Source organism: Dermacentor variabilis, chromosome 1 (assembly GCF_050947875.1).
Source record: "Dermacentor variabilis isolate Ectoservices chromosome 1, ASM5094787v1, whole genome shotgun sequence".
Taxonomy (NCBI): domain Eukaryota; kingdom Metazoa; phylum Arthropoda; class Arachnida; order Ixodida; family Ixodidae; genus Dermacentor; species Dermacentor variabilis.
The window spans coordinates 153,827,846-153,841,994 of record NC_134568.1 but is presented as its reverse complement, the minus strand read 5'-3'; the positions used below and the strand labels follow the sequence as shown (position 1 = coordinate 153,841,994).

The 14,149-nt window shown below is 42.9% G+C and overlaps 1 protein-coding gene across 9 annotated transcripts in view; it reads left to right on the top strand.

Annotated features, from left to right (window-relative positions):
* The window catches only part of Herc4 (HECT and RLD domain containing E3 ubiquitin ligase 4), a 283,732-nt gene that overhangs the window by 139,567 nt on the left and 130,016 nt on the right, over positions 1 to 14,149 (top strand). For 8 of the 9 annotated variants that reach the window (XM_075697778.1, XM_075697806.1, XM_075697804.1 and 5 more), the window contains 4 exons: positions 2,589 to 2,638; positions 6,300 to 6,344; positions 12,055 to 12,105; positions 12,286 to 12,345. In XM_075697778.1, the coding sequence (XP_075553893.1) occupies positions 2,589 to 2,638; positions 6,300 to 6,344; positions 12,055 to 12,105; positions 12,286 to 12,345 (206 nt within the window). The remainder of the gene's footprint in view (positions 1 to 2,588; positions 2,639 to 6,299; positions 6,345 to 12,054; positions 12,106 to 12,285; positions 12,346 to 14,149) is intronic. The other variant, XM_075697790.1, reaches the window with a different exon arrangement.

Below are 14,149 nucleotides of genomic sequence, written 5' to 3'. Positions count from 1 at the left end.
CCAAATTCACCCTTTTGACCGTCCTTAGCTCCGCGAGCCCGACGCGTCACAAACTCCTCGGCTAGCTCAGCGGCTTTAGCCACCGTACAAACGTCTGGCCTATCCAAGACCCAGTATCGCACGTTCTCCGGTAACCGACTATAAAACTGTTCTAGCCCGAAACACTGCAGAACTTTATCGTGGTCACCAAACGCTTTCTCTTCTTTGAGCCACTCCTGCATGTTTGACATAAGCCTGTACGCAAACTCTGTATATGACTCACTTCTGCCTTTCTCATTTTCCCGAAACTTCCGACGGAACGCCTCCGCAGACAGCCGGTACATTTTTAGAAGACTCGATTTCACTGTGTCGAAATCCTCTGCCTCCTCTCTATCCAAGCGAGCGACTACGTCGGCCGCCTCGCCGGGTAACAAAGTGAGCAAGCGCTGTGGCCACGTTTCCCGAGAGAACCCCTGCTTCTCGCACGTTCGCTCAAAGTTAACCAGGAACAAACCAATGTCCTCTCCAAGCTTAAACGGCCGCATCAGGTCAGTCATTTTGAACAATACGCGTTCTCCTGCACCGTGTGCCTGACTTCCATTACGAGCGCGTTCCATCTCTACCTCAAGACGCTTCATTTCCAAAGCGTGTTGACGGTCACGCTCTTGTTGCTCTCGCTCTTTCTGTTCTTTACGTTCACGCTCTTCTTTTTCTTTCTGTTCTTTACGTTCACGCTCTTCTTTTTCTTTCTGTTCTTTACGTTCACGCTCTTCTTTTTCTTTTTGCTCTTTAAGTTCCCGCTCCTGTCTTTTTGCAGTCTCCCTCTCTTCAATGGTCTCAAGGCATTCCGACAGCTCGTCATCCTCAGCCTCTAACTCAAGAATAGCCTTTAGCAGTTCAGGTTTTCTGAGTTTGTCTGAGACATCCAGACCCAACTCTCTTGCAAGCTCCAGCAATTTCGGTTTGCGCAACGACTTCAAATCCATGGCTGCTCTGAATGCTGCTTTCTCTACTGCTTACTATTGTCTTGCCGCAAACTAACCCGGCAGCAACGACAACCACAATTACCAGCTCTGTTTCTGACACTAACAAAAGCCTGGCAAAGCTCAGAAGAAGAAAGTCCCGCACTCACCAAACCTCGCAGGCAGGAATTCAGCGCAGTCGTTCCGCTGCAGGCAACCAGTCATCACACAGGGCTCGTTGCACTGCTCCCGGATCGTCGTTGAGCTGCTCAGCATACAGTCAACTGCATCTCTTCGCTGCTGGCCTCCGTTGTCGCGATCTCACCGCTGGCAGACAGTTGTTTGGATCGCACCTCTGGTACGAGTTGTTGTGGTCGCACCGCTGGTGCGATTGGTTGGGAACTCGGCGCTGACGCCCGTGGTTGTACCTGGGTCGCAAGCCCCAAGGGTAGCGTTGGCCTGGCGGCCTGGGGTACAACTGGAAGCATCCGAAGGTCCCGGCAAAGCATGAGTCGACTGGTAACAACAAAACAACTTGTTTATTTTAACATCGCAAAGAGTTGGCGGTCAGGTTGACCGAAGTAGAGAGACGGGAGAGCACTTTACTCAACAGAAGAAATCGGAGCCCTCCTTTTGGCGTCCGGGGGCAGCTGTTTTTATACTCTCGCAGTTGAGGGCAAGAAGGAACCCCTCAATAGACGAGCACGTGATTGTACAATGGGCTAAGGTGACGCACACTGTCGTAGCGCCGCCGGTCGGGCACAAAGACTGGGAGGAGAAGGTAACTTCGGCTCTCGTAGCGCCTCTGGTCGGGCACAATGACTGGGAGGAGAAGGTGACCCCCTGCTGTCGCATCGCCGCCGGTCGGGCACAATGGCACATACACTCACACACGCACATGAAGACACGTGGCATCGGAACATGCCTGGAAACGCCTGGAAACGCCTGGCGGGGAGCGTAGCGGCGACGCCGAACGGGCCAAAATGTCTGCCGCTTTGTTGCAATCGCGCCGGCTAAACCGCGCGTCGTAGGCGAAACGTAACAACTCCCTCTTTCGCCTATTTTTCCTCCAGATGCCCTGTGCCAAAGCACCTTTGTTTTAGTCTGTGTTTTCAAGTTTGGCTGTCTGGGGACGGTCTTTGAAACTACGTCGGGTCGTCCGATGCGACTGTCTGGCTGCTGCTTTGCGGGCCAATATTCGGTGTCTTGTGGAGAAGTACACCTTCACTACAAACACCATGTATAGGCTGCAGTTCTGTTGCTTGCGCTACATTTCGCAGGAATTGAGGTTTTGCTTGGATAACAGCTTCTGGTGTAATGTTATGCAATGCCAGAATTAGCAGGCTGGTAGCATTGAGTGTCACTACAATGATTCATGTAGTGTGCTTTACATAAATTCTTCCTTTTTGTCTTACATATTGCTCTCTGTGGATGGACTAAAGAATGCCTTGTTTGTTGTCTTGATGTTTGGTATTGCCATTTAATTTGGAGAGCTTCATGCCTTGAATTCTCCAGTTTTGATAGCACTTGGTAGCATGAAAAACTATGAGGACAATGTAATGTTAACTAAAAGAAGTTTGACTGAGTTTAAGTGTCAAGGTTGCACTTAAAACTTTAAAACTTGGCTTATACATGTTTTTTCTTCAGATAAATGGTGGTCGCTTTTGACTGAAGCTCAGTTTGAAGACCTCCTGACGGTAAGGATTAATTTTACTTTCAACCTTACAATAAAACACCATGGATGCTACCTGCTCTTTACCATCGGCGCCAACTGCAGTTGACCCACACAGTGCCAACGATGGCTATGCGAGGAGCAGTGATTGAGTCACGTGACATGCCTTTTTTTGTCTGTCACACAGATTTGCCTAATGATAACCTATGTGCCGTAAAGTTGGAATAGCCCTTCTGTATTTTGGAGAAAAACTGGAAAGCAAAACTTCCTATGTAATAAAAGATTGCTGTAAAGCACAGGGTCACTATTCAACTGAAAACCTCATTGGTATTCAGTATAACATAATGTCACTACTTCAATAGCTTCAGAGGGAAAAACGCACTTGATTCTATTCAGCAGACTTTCTATTGATAAAAATATATTTTCCAGACCTTCATATACTAGAACTCAGCTGTAATCAGTGCTGGCATGCTAATTTGGAGTTCCCTTTAATAAGAGCAGATTGTTCTGTATATCTTGATAATTATACTGTAACTATGTTACTGATAGCTTGCTACATTTTTGCTATGCAATGCTAGGAGACTCTCGAGCATGTGCAGCACAATATTTTCTTGCCAAAAATTTGTAACCTATAAATTTTCTAAAAAAATTTTCTGATATTCGAAATTCAATTTCATATTCTGCTTTTCTTTTCCTGATTTTTTTATTTTTATTTTTCTTTTCCTGGTAATTTGAAAAATACTATTCAGTACTTGCACCCTCCTACTTGTTATGCTTGTTGTTTTTTTTCTTGTGTGCGCTTGGTTCAAATGTTTGGCATTTTAACTTACTGTGCCCATTTTGTTACTTTTCTTCTTTCCTTTTTTTTTTTGTTGTGGAATCTTACCGAGATATTCTTGGGGCCTTGCATCACTTTTTGAAGAAATGCAAATGGTTAAACGGCCAGGATGTTTTATTTGTTTTTTTTCGCTTAAAATGTGTTCTATTGGTGTCAGATGAAACGTCAACAGCGGAGTGCATGGTCGAAGCATAACTGAAGCTATAGTATGCGTTGTCCAGTCATCACCATTGACAGGTGCGCACATCCAGTTTGACTGCACTGCATGATGACACTCCCCCTATACTGCAATATTTTCATTTCTGTTATGGTTCTCTTTTATTTCAAAACAAGAAAAGAAAAATCAAAGCAAATGGATCTTAAAATATCGCTGTAGAACGAGCATCCTTGACGCCTACTGGCTAACTGTATGAGCAAAGCTATCTCTAATGAAGACTGTTAGACGGTGCAAACTGTACCATGCACACTGGTGTTCACGTTTCATTTGATGCCGATAGCGCATCTGTTTTGACTGCATTGAGAAGCTTTGCCCCAGGGCAGAGCTGCAGGCCGCTCCCATGTGGGGACTTGTAGGCCGAGCCTAACTGCCGCATCGAGGGCTCTCTGGACAGCCCAAGTGTGCCGTGAAAGTTCTGAGCTCTGGATGGCAGAGCTCTATTCTTCCGTGAGGGGCATTCCAACGAGGGGCATTGCCAGAGCATGTGTTCGAGATTGCTAATAGCCCCACAGTTGGGGCAAGTAGACCTAAAAGCCTCTGGAGTGATCATATGGAAAAGGGCCAGGTTGGGATAGGACTTCGTCTGCATGCGTAAAGTGGATGCCAGAGGCTTTGGAATGAGGATGACCAAGGCCATATTACAGGACTCCAGGGCAACCCCTTGTTGCCATATTCCATTGATCTCCTCTGTCAACCATATGGAGCCGTCGTCCAGGTTTCTGAGGGCCCAGTTGGGGATGTCATCAGGACCAGGGGCCGACCCCCCATTTAGATTCTGGAGGGCTTCCCTTACTTTGCATGACTTGAAGGGGTTATCTAGCTTGGGGCAAGATGAGCCTTTGTAGGGCAGATAGTCTTCGTCACTCGAGTTGCCCAATGTCAGATACTTGCGAGCGAGTCTTTTGAGTATGGTCTTTACTGTCTCTGGTTGTGATGCCTCGTGTAGAACCTTCGCTATCACTTGTGTTTGGTTTGACTTGGTATTGCTAGCATTGAGCAGATGCTAGAGTAGGTTCTATTTAGCTCCAACTCTCACCTGGCCATCCACGGAATTGCAGGCCTCATCCCACTGTTGTCTGCTCAGGGTTTGGCAGTGATCTTCTATAGTTTTGTTGAGCTCCACGATCTTTTTTTCGGAGCATTCAGTTGAGTTTCTGCCCTTTCCATATTCCATATTCAGGTTTGCTAAAGGAGGACTCGAGTGAAACCATGTTGGTTGCAACTCTACAGAGCATGTCATAGCATTTTTTGCATTTTGTTCAGTTGCATAATTAGTCAAGATTATATTATGTCCCGTATTAATGTTAAAGAAAAACATCCAGGGAGGAAGTTTTTGAGTATTCCTGAACGTGTTACATTCAGAAGTGTTTAGCTTTCTGTCTAATCTACAAGAATTTTTTCTGAATCATAAAGAAAGCTTGTAAAGTATGAAAAAAAACAAACCATGTGACGGTGCATTTATGCACCAGAATTGCAGTGCTCTCAAATGTGCCATGCATGAACAAGAGAAAAAGACGAATTTACTTACAAAACAGCAGATGGCTCAGCCTAAGCTTTAGCTTGCTCTGGCCTGCTACGCTGCACACACATGTATAAATAGTGTTTTTAACCCACTGTGCTGCAGCTGAAAAAGTAAAAGGGCAATAATGCAGCCATTAGCTTTGAAGTTCATGGCAATGGTTTGCCTCAATTTCACTGCCAAAAGCAACAGATGCAGCTGTTTGTGATAGCAATACACAGAATGAAGAACCTGGAATAATCGCTTCCTTGTCACTCCCTAGGTGACAGTGCACTAGCTTACAATAGCTGCTCATTCATGCATGGCACGACTGAGAGCACTGTGATCATGCAAGCAGGCACTGCAGTTGCATGGCTTCCGTTATTTTTTCACAAACTTTCTTCAGGACTCGGAAAAAATAATTGCTTATTGTAATTCTACTTTAGAAAAGCGGCTGAGAGTGTTCTAGTCGCATACACATTGATAGCGCTTCAAAATGCACAAGTTTGATGTGACTACTATCCATCAGTCAAGCTGATGCACGACAAAGCCGTTTACACCAAGTAGCACGGCCAGACTGGAACATATAAGCGCGAGCGTTAAGCCCTGTTGTGCACAAAGCAAATGCTGCTCATACGCACTGCAGTTGTATGCAGCTGCGGTCTGCTACATAGCGTAGATACTGTGGCCGCGGGGTGCCGCGATGCATCCACCGATTGAGCACACTGTAGCTCGCTGAGGACAACCACATTTGACGCGTTGTAAATGCCAAAATCAGAAATAATGGCATTTACGTGGACATACAAAATCAAATTTGAACTGCATGCCACATTCAGTAGGCGGGGCGTTGTGGGCACACCCCGCTCCACCCTAGCCTTCACAGCGGAAGCCATTGAAGAAGGAACGAAAGCACCGCTAACGCGATGTTCGATTGCCAATAACTCCACTTCTGCTGTATGCATTCAAGTACTTTTTGCGGCATTGTATTGCTGAAATAATCACATTCAACTTCAAATGCATTTTTCGACTTTGATAAAAAGTGGTTCAGGGCTCCTTAAGGAAAGGAATGGAAATGAATTTGAATTCACTAGAACAGGTGTGCAAGTTTGAATGTCTTTTCTTTTACTTTTCAGATATTTAAGGAATGTGTTGTTTATATTCTTGCCCATCAGATGCAGGTGAGTTTGTTGGACAAATAAGCTCACATTCATTGATTACTTGTAGTTATTGTTTCAAGTTACTCTGAGGCGATAGTGTAAATAAAGCATGCAGCCATAACGTACAGCCTTACGTTGTATGTGCATCTTCTGTATTTTGCATTGCTAAGAAAACTGTGATAATGAGGCTATTTAGGATTATAATATTTATTGGATTATGGCTTGGTGGAAATGAGACAGTGCAGTCAAAGTTGTAATCTGCAATGTTGAGTACACTGGGTATGCTGGGTAAGAACTAAGCAAGTCGATTGGTGTTTCAAACGAGAGTTACTGAAGCGCTGTACCTAGTTTTTTTCCGTAAGAATGTTAGTCACATTGTTGTGTAGAGAGTAAAAGCAAAAATTGCAGTTGAGCATTAACATAAAGAATATCAACATGAGGAAATTTTCTGGATAATGATATGACCTGCTTCAAATAGAGGAAGAGCCAAAATGTGTAAAATTCAGTGCACTGTAGACAATTTCTTTCTTCTCATTAATACATTACTAGCCGTAGCATACCAGTATTTGCGATACTCATAATGAACTAATTAATGTTTTCTAGGTAATGTTATAGTTAATCAGTTCAACCTTGCACCAATTTCTGGGCATTTATGCTAAGACTCTTTTACAAAATATATTGGCAATCCACTTAGCTTTGTCCCACGTGGGAGGTTTTTCAGGAAAATAGTAAAAGAAACATCAATGCATGTCTCGTAACTGATGCTACTTTCAGGATTTTTACTGTGTGTGTAGATGTGTTGAGCAGTGACCAGGTTCATTCCACGGTTGTGGCATGTGCCCTGAAGTCGTTAATGAAAAGTTAGTTTATTGTACACTGTTAACCCACTACTGAGGCCTATTACAGGGAGAGTACGAACAATACAGGAATACGTGTACACAGATATAAAATAACAAATACCCAGCTAACAAGAGAAAGCACATAATTGAAAAGCTTATCTAGGCACAATTCAGATCCACTTACATCATTTTTCCACACCGCATTATTTGATAATCTATTCCCCAAAGTAATATTTACAGAAAAGATAAAAACAAAACAAATAGGATCAAGCTAGTATTGGTTGTGGAACCAAACTAAGTGTTTTGCCTGAGGACACCACATCTGAAGCTGTTTCACATGTGCAACTTTATTTTTTATTGTCCTTGTAATACTTACTTAGAAAATCACTCTATGCTTCGGTCTTTTTAACTAATGGTTTCACGACCACTACAATGCACTACTTGTTGAACTACAGTCGAACCCACTTATAAAAGTATTCAAGTGCCGTGAAAAGTCCATTGTTATAATGGAGTTGCATGAAAAAAATCAAAATAGGGGGCTGGCAGAGCTGACGTGAGAAAACTATCATGGCAGGGAGGCTAGTGCCCCTCCCCACCACCTTCTTTCATCTGGCTGCTGATTGTGTTCACTCGTTTAACTGCTTCCTAGGCACTCTGATCGCGTGTAACAAGCCGCGGCTCTCGGTGTTAAAGAATGGCACTGCTATAACAACTGTAAAGAAGGGTCACGGGTGGCAAGCGATATGCGAGCACCGCCAAGGCATCGCTTTGGTGGCACCAAAAGGGGCCTTTTAAAAATTCCAGACAGGCTGCCGCGGCAGCCTGTCAGCTTGAGAAATCCAGAAGAAATGCTGAGGCAAGGTCGCCACAAGCATCTCGCCATGTACTCCTCACTGTCTTGTACGAGAAAACCCTATGTCTGTCAGCCTTGCATGCTTTACGTGAAGCTTGCCGACATCCTTCTCCAAGGCATCCAGGTGCTTCACGTAGTGCAGCGGAAGGTTTCTCGCGAAAATGAAGCCCCGAAGGACAACATTGAGTACACCTGTCTCAACCAGCCTGCCTGAGGGCAGCCTGCCTAAACGTTGTAATGTGAGGACAGTGTTGAGAGAGGCGTGCGGAGAGACTGGCTGAAAAATGAGCGTGCAGCGGCTGTTGGAGCAGCGGCCCTTCATGCAGCCGCTCAAATTTCTCGTTTTCTTTTTTTCTTTTCAAGGATTTCGCATTTCACTGCCTTTTGGCTCAGACACCCTGCAGCCAGACTTCATCTTGATAACTGATAATGCGGCATCGGGGCATTGTAGTAAGCGGGTTATTTCACCATGGAAAACATACAAAAGTTGATGATGCAGCAGCTTCTTTTCGGTATAACTGATATATTGTTAAAACCAGTATCATTATAAGTGGGTTCGACTGCACTAGTACATTTCTGACACTGTGTCAGTCTGTTGGTCTTTTGAGCATATAAAAAATGTCCTAAAATTTGCTAAATACATTCCAATTTCTTCAAGATCTCTTGATGTGGGCTCCAAACTACTATCATATTTGAAGATAGGCTGGATATAGTGAAGTCTTGAAAGAATTTACTGCATCACTGCAATGAACAAATAATAATAGTAAAAAAAGAAATGTGATAGGCTGACACACATTCTCTACATGGTGTCACCAGCCCAGTTTATTTATTCATTATTGTTATGTGTAAATACTTGAACGGAGTTACATTATTTCATTAGTTTATTTTCATCCCCTTTTTATGACACCATGAGCTCAGCGTTTGAAGGTCTTGACTTATTTTAATCCGATCTTCCTCGCAGTGTACACAGTAATAAACTAAGCAAACATCTGCAAAAAAAATCAATTTCACAGGAGCTTCAACAGCTGCAGAAATACCATTTATATATCGTAGGTGCAATAGTAGTCCTAATACGGAACCTTGGTATACCTGAATAACCCTTCTTATTTACCCAACAAACTGTCTGACAGGCTGTTTGTATAGTCAAAAACACTAATTTTTGGGACCCTTGACTCTCATGCGTCCTCTGATGTTTTTACCCCATGGCTCTTGCGTCTCCTGTAATATGGCTTCCCTGCATAGCTATGAACCGCTAGCGGTCGGTGGAGTTGCAGAATAGTATGAGAGATGGTGCGAGTTACTCGGGTTTACTCAGGCGCTAAAGGGAGTACTAGCCTCTTCCTCTTTGGCTTGGGGTCGGCTGTGTGCATGGATGTTTCGTGCGCGTGTTGGCGTGCTTCGCAGGACTATCCTGTGAAAGCCTTTAGAGCAGGACACCAGATGGACGAACACAATCATTTGAATGCGCCACCGTTCGCTGGACTGTACATGCAAACAATTGGACGGTGTCAGGCATGAGGGCAAACATATTCACTCGATATCCTGTCGTGAAGAGTTGGACTTCTTTGGTTTGTTAGCACTCATCAACGTGTTCTATTGGTATTAATTCGACATATGAAAGGTCTATGAAAGGTGTAGTAAACACCCTTGTGATTGTTTGCACTACTTCTTTGTCATTTCTTTGTCCCAAGAGCACATTTGAAATTTCACATAATCTAGCTGAGCTCATTTTATAAAGTTGCTTGTCATGCTAACTTTTTTGGAGTGCCTTTGCAAGATATTTGCATCTAACATTAACTTGCTCTTCTGCAGCCAAAGTTATACAAAAACTGTACTGTGGATCATTTGTGCCAATTGAGATGTCACGAGAAAACTGGATTGAATTTTTTCTGCTAGCATGAACATAGTGAATCTTTTTCCTCTAAAAAAACATATGTGTTTTACTACTATATGTTCAAGGGTCTTGCAACACAGATGCGGCAGATACATGCCTGTAATTGCCAAGCATTGATCAGTTGCCGCCCGTGATTAAAATAATGATGGTGCTATGCAAGAGTTGTGGCAATGAGAGATTATTCGTAGATTTCACAAAAATAGTCGATTGGTAATAAATAGAACGATGACTATGCACATACACTCAAACGTCATCGTAAGGAAGTTGAAAGAGAGCCTAAATTACTTTGTTATACCTACTCGCTATATTCCTTATTGCCCTTCACTGCCATACCAGGTATTTTTTTGTAGTTGCAGCAAATTTTTAAAAATTCGTCTTGTATATAGCACAATTCTAATCCTTGAACTAAATTACTCGATGAGGTGGGCATTACTTCTGTGAGAAATCAGAATGCCTAATTGAATAATTAACATAACTGCACAAACAAACCTTTTCAATTAATTACTTTATGGCAAATATTGCAATCTACCAATTGTAGCTGGTGAGTTCGCAAGGCGAATCACCATGTGGAACGAATTTTTGGGATGACATCAGTTTTCGAGATCCTTTCGAAATGTCTGACGAATGACACTCACGTTCCAGTTACTTTTGTGCTTCAATGTGTAAAACAGCGTTTTCATTAAAGAATAACTGTAACAAGAGTCAGTTTTTACTGCAAATTTAACAGCGCATATCTCAAAACCGGTGCCATCCTCAGAATTTGTTCCAAGTCAATATGCCTTGCAAACTCACTAGCTACAATTTGTAAATTGCAATGTGTGCTGTAAGTTAATTAGTCAGTTACACATCTCATTGCTCGTGGAAGCAATGTCCACCTCATTGAGTAATTTACTTTAAGGGTTAGAATTGTGCCAACTGCCTCAGATGAACTTGAAAAATTTGGTGCAGCAAAGAAAAAAGAACCCCCCCCCCCCCTACACACACATTATATATGTGTGTGTGTTCGTGCACTCGCGCACCCAGTGGGGTGCATAACTTTGAAAAAGCAAAAAGGAAGACAGCTTTGAAAGAAGACACACATACACTCATGCAAGTGCATGTACGAATGTACACACACACGCACACATGTGTGTGTCTTCTTTTAAAGTTGTCTTCTTTTTTTGCTTTTTCAAAGTTGTGCACCCCACTGGGTATGCGCGCACACACACCCAGTGGGTGCACAACTTTGAAAAAGCAAAAAAAAAAAAAAAAAAATAGAAAGGACAACTTTGCGGCTCGCCAAACTGCTGTGTGGCCACATATGCGTTGAAATTTTAATAATATGGCAACAAATTCTCAGCAGCAAAAACTATTTGCAATGTGCAACACACAACTTCTTAACACTTGACAGACAGCCTGTATGATTGCTGCCTTCTGTTACAGTGGGATGGTTTTCACTTCAGCTTTCCACTTTGCCAGTTCAGATTTTCGTGAAACTGACAAAATGGCGACATGGTTGAATTTATGAACAGACAGCACACTGTACCGTTAACAAAGTTCATCAGGGTTGAGCAGCATGTGGCACACAAAATAACATGGTACACCACCTACACAGCAGCTGCTCTACTGCTATTTTGGGGTCCCACTATGTGAGGTGAGATGTTGGCTACACAGTCAGCAGCCAGTGAACCTTGCTGTGTCTGTTTGGTTTGGCCTGGCCATCTATGCCAAACTATGGCAACCTGCGCTGTGCGCAGACAAGTGCTATGGCAAAGTGTCGCTGCTTGCATGCAGCTGTGCGTGGCTGCGGGAGAGACCTCGTCGATGTATTGGATTCTGGGAGTTTTGAACTGCCTTGCCGAGTGAATTTTTTGAACTCTGCAGAAATATACTTCCCGCACTTTTTGGTTTGAGAGACAAATCTAGTTTTTTATATCCATTGGCAGAACAGCTTTACTTTGTTAAAATGGGATTTTATGTACGTACGTAGATCTCTATGGCAATTTCAAGGGGGATTGCATTTAGTTCATTATATCCCATATTGTTATGATCAGGTTCGAGTGTAGTCACAAAAATTAATTTGGTAATCTCTTGGAGCCACAGGATCTTTTTGTTTCCTGTGATAGCAGCTGATTAAATATGCCCTCCTTATTTGTTTTTTAACAGATAAATCCAATTAGATTGCAGTATCTTCACCTGCGGGTAACTGCTCAAGAGGTGAGGATGATGCCAAAAGCTGCAGTTCTGGCTTGTCTATAGGTTTACATTGACGGAGGCTGCTTTGATGGAATTCATAGTGCCATCACATTTAGCATCAGCCTAAGTGAGGCCAAGGCTGGCTTTGGTAGGTGGTGTGTGTATACAGGGGGAACATATCTGTGATGGTGCCTGTTCCAGACAAAGAAGAACCACGGACACCTCAAACTGGCCCTGGATATTCTAGCCAAGCTCAACAAAGTAAGTTGTGCTTTTTTATTTCTCTTCAATCGTCATATATGCCAGTGCATAAGGCAGTTTCTACTGCTTTTATTCCGAGTGGAAACATCAGCTGTTTCTTTAGTCATTTTCATCATTTGATACCAGAATGCATTAGTATGTAGTATAGCATAACTGCGAGTCAGCCTAGTTGGAACAGATTCATTATTTAAAAGCTTTTTGTGCGCAAACAAACAGGGACAAAGAAGAGGAGCAACACAAGGACGAACGCTCGTACTTGTGTTGCTTCTCTTCTTTGTCCTTGTTTGTATGCGCACAAAAGGTTTTTAAATAGTATAGTACACTATATAGCATTAGTATAGTATGGCAGCACCAAGCCATTGCATTCTGTAATTTAAATACTGTCCCAGTGCATTTTGCTTGAGCGTGTAATGTGTACAGTGCATTCTCAGTATACCCCAAGAAGGCACCTGACAATATGCTGCCTCCTCGTGAATTTGTCACCTTAATTTTACCCGTTCAGTTCCTAAGGAAAGTTTTGGCTCATACACAGTTCTACTTCTAACCAATTTTTTAAATGGGAATTCATAATTTCTGTGTTTTCAGTAACACCTGAGCATACCTTAATAATTAAAACAATAAAGCTTTATTCCAATGATTTGGAGTGTCGCTTCAGACTTGACACTCCTTTAAGAATGGATGTTAACCTCAAAATTTAAAGACAGTTTGTGTGTTTCACAGCAGCACAAGAAGGCACAAATGTCCTGAAAAATAAATGAGTGTAGTGAATAATATTCAAATGTAGTGGAAGTATTGCATACTGGCATAAGCAACATAATGTCGTATAGATTCGTGGGCTGACAATGTCTGGAATCATCAAACTCAGTCTTGAGATATTCATAGTGTTCGACTACTTCAGAGAACATTAAACAAATACTGCAGTGAAAAATTTATTGGCTCATCGGCAAGGTGTAGACACATTCCTTGCATTTAGGGACATCAAAGGGTTTTTGCTTGCTATATGTATACCATATAGTCAAGCCCGGTTATAGTGAACTGGTTCATGTGCTTAAAGTTTGATGCATCAAATAATTTGATACGTTCAAACAAGGTATAACAAACTTTAATGATGACTTTGTTGTACATGGATAAAATAAAGCTGCGCGACATAGCTGAAACACCCTGTGGTGACTTGACTCTGACAGCTGCATGTGTAAGTAATGCAGCAACCTAAAATAATCTAGCTTGCTATTGGGCTATGCATTGTATCACGTCCTACTTGGCTATGGGAAGATGATGGGAACAACAATAAATTACATACACATGCTCTTCATTGCCACGAATATGCAGTGTTGCGATTGAGTTATGCGGGATTGGTACAGTGGCTTGCCGACAAGGTCCTACCAAGCCAAGCTGCCACCCCCAGCAGACTTATTCGACACAAAGGGGACCGTACATGGATCTGTACTTCACTGCTGTGGCTGTCAGCCTAGCCCGAGTGTCTGATTGTGTGTTTGATTGCTGATAAGATCTACAATTGTGAACATATTGTCAGTGAGCTTCTCGTGACGACTTCTCACCAGCCACTCCATAGAATAAGGAACAAGTGGCCACTATGCTGGCTGCACTGCTTAGGCCACTGCGCCTACCCAGCGCAGCTTCATCTATAGTCAGCAACCAAAGTTGCGGTTTCGTACCCAATCAACATGGCAGCAATTTTATTGATGGCTATACCATGTTTGCGGCATCGCGTGTGCAGCTTATGCTCAAAATATATATAGGGTCTTCAAAATTTTCATCGTTGCCGTTATTCATTGATTCTAGG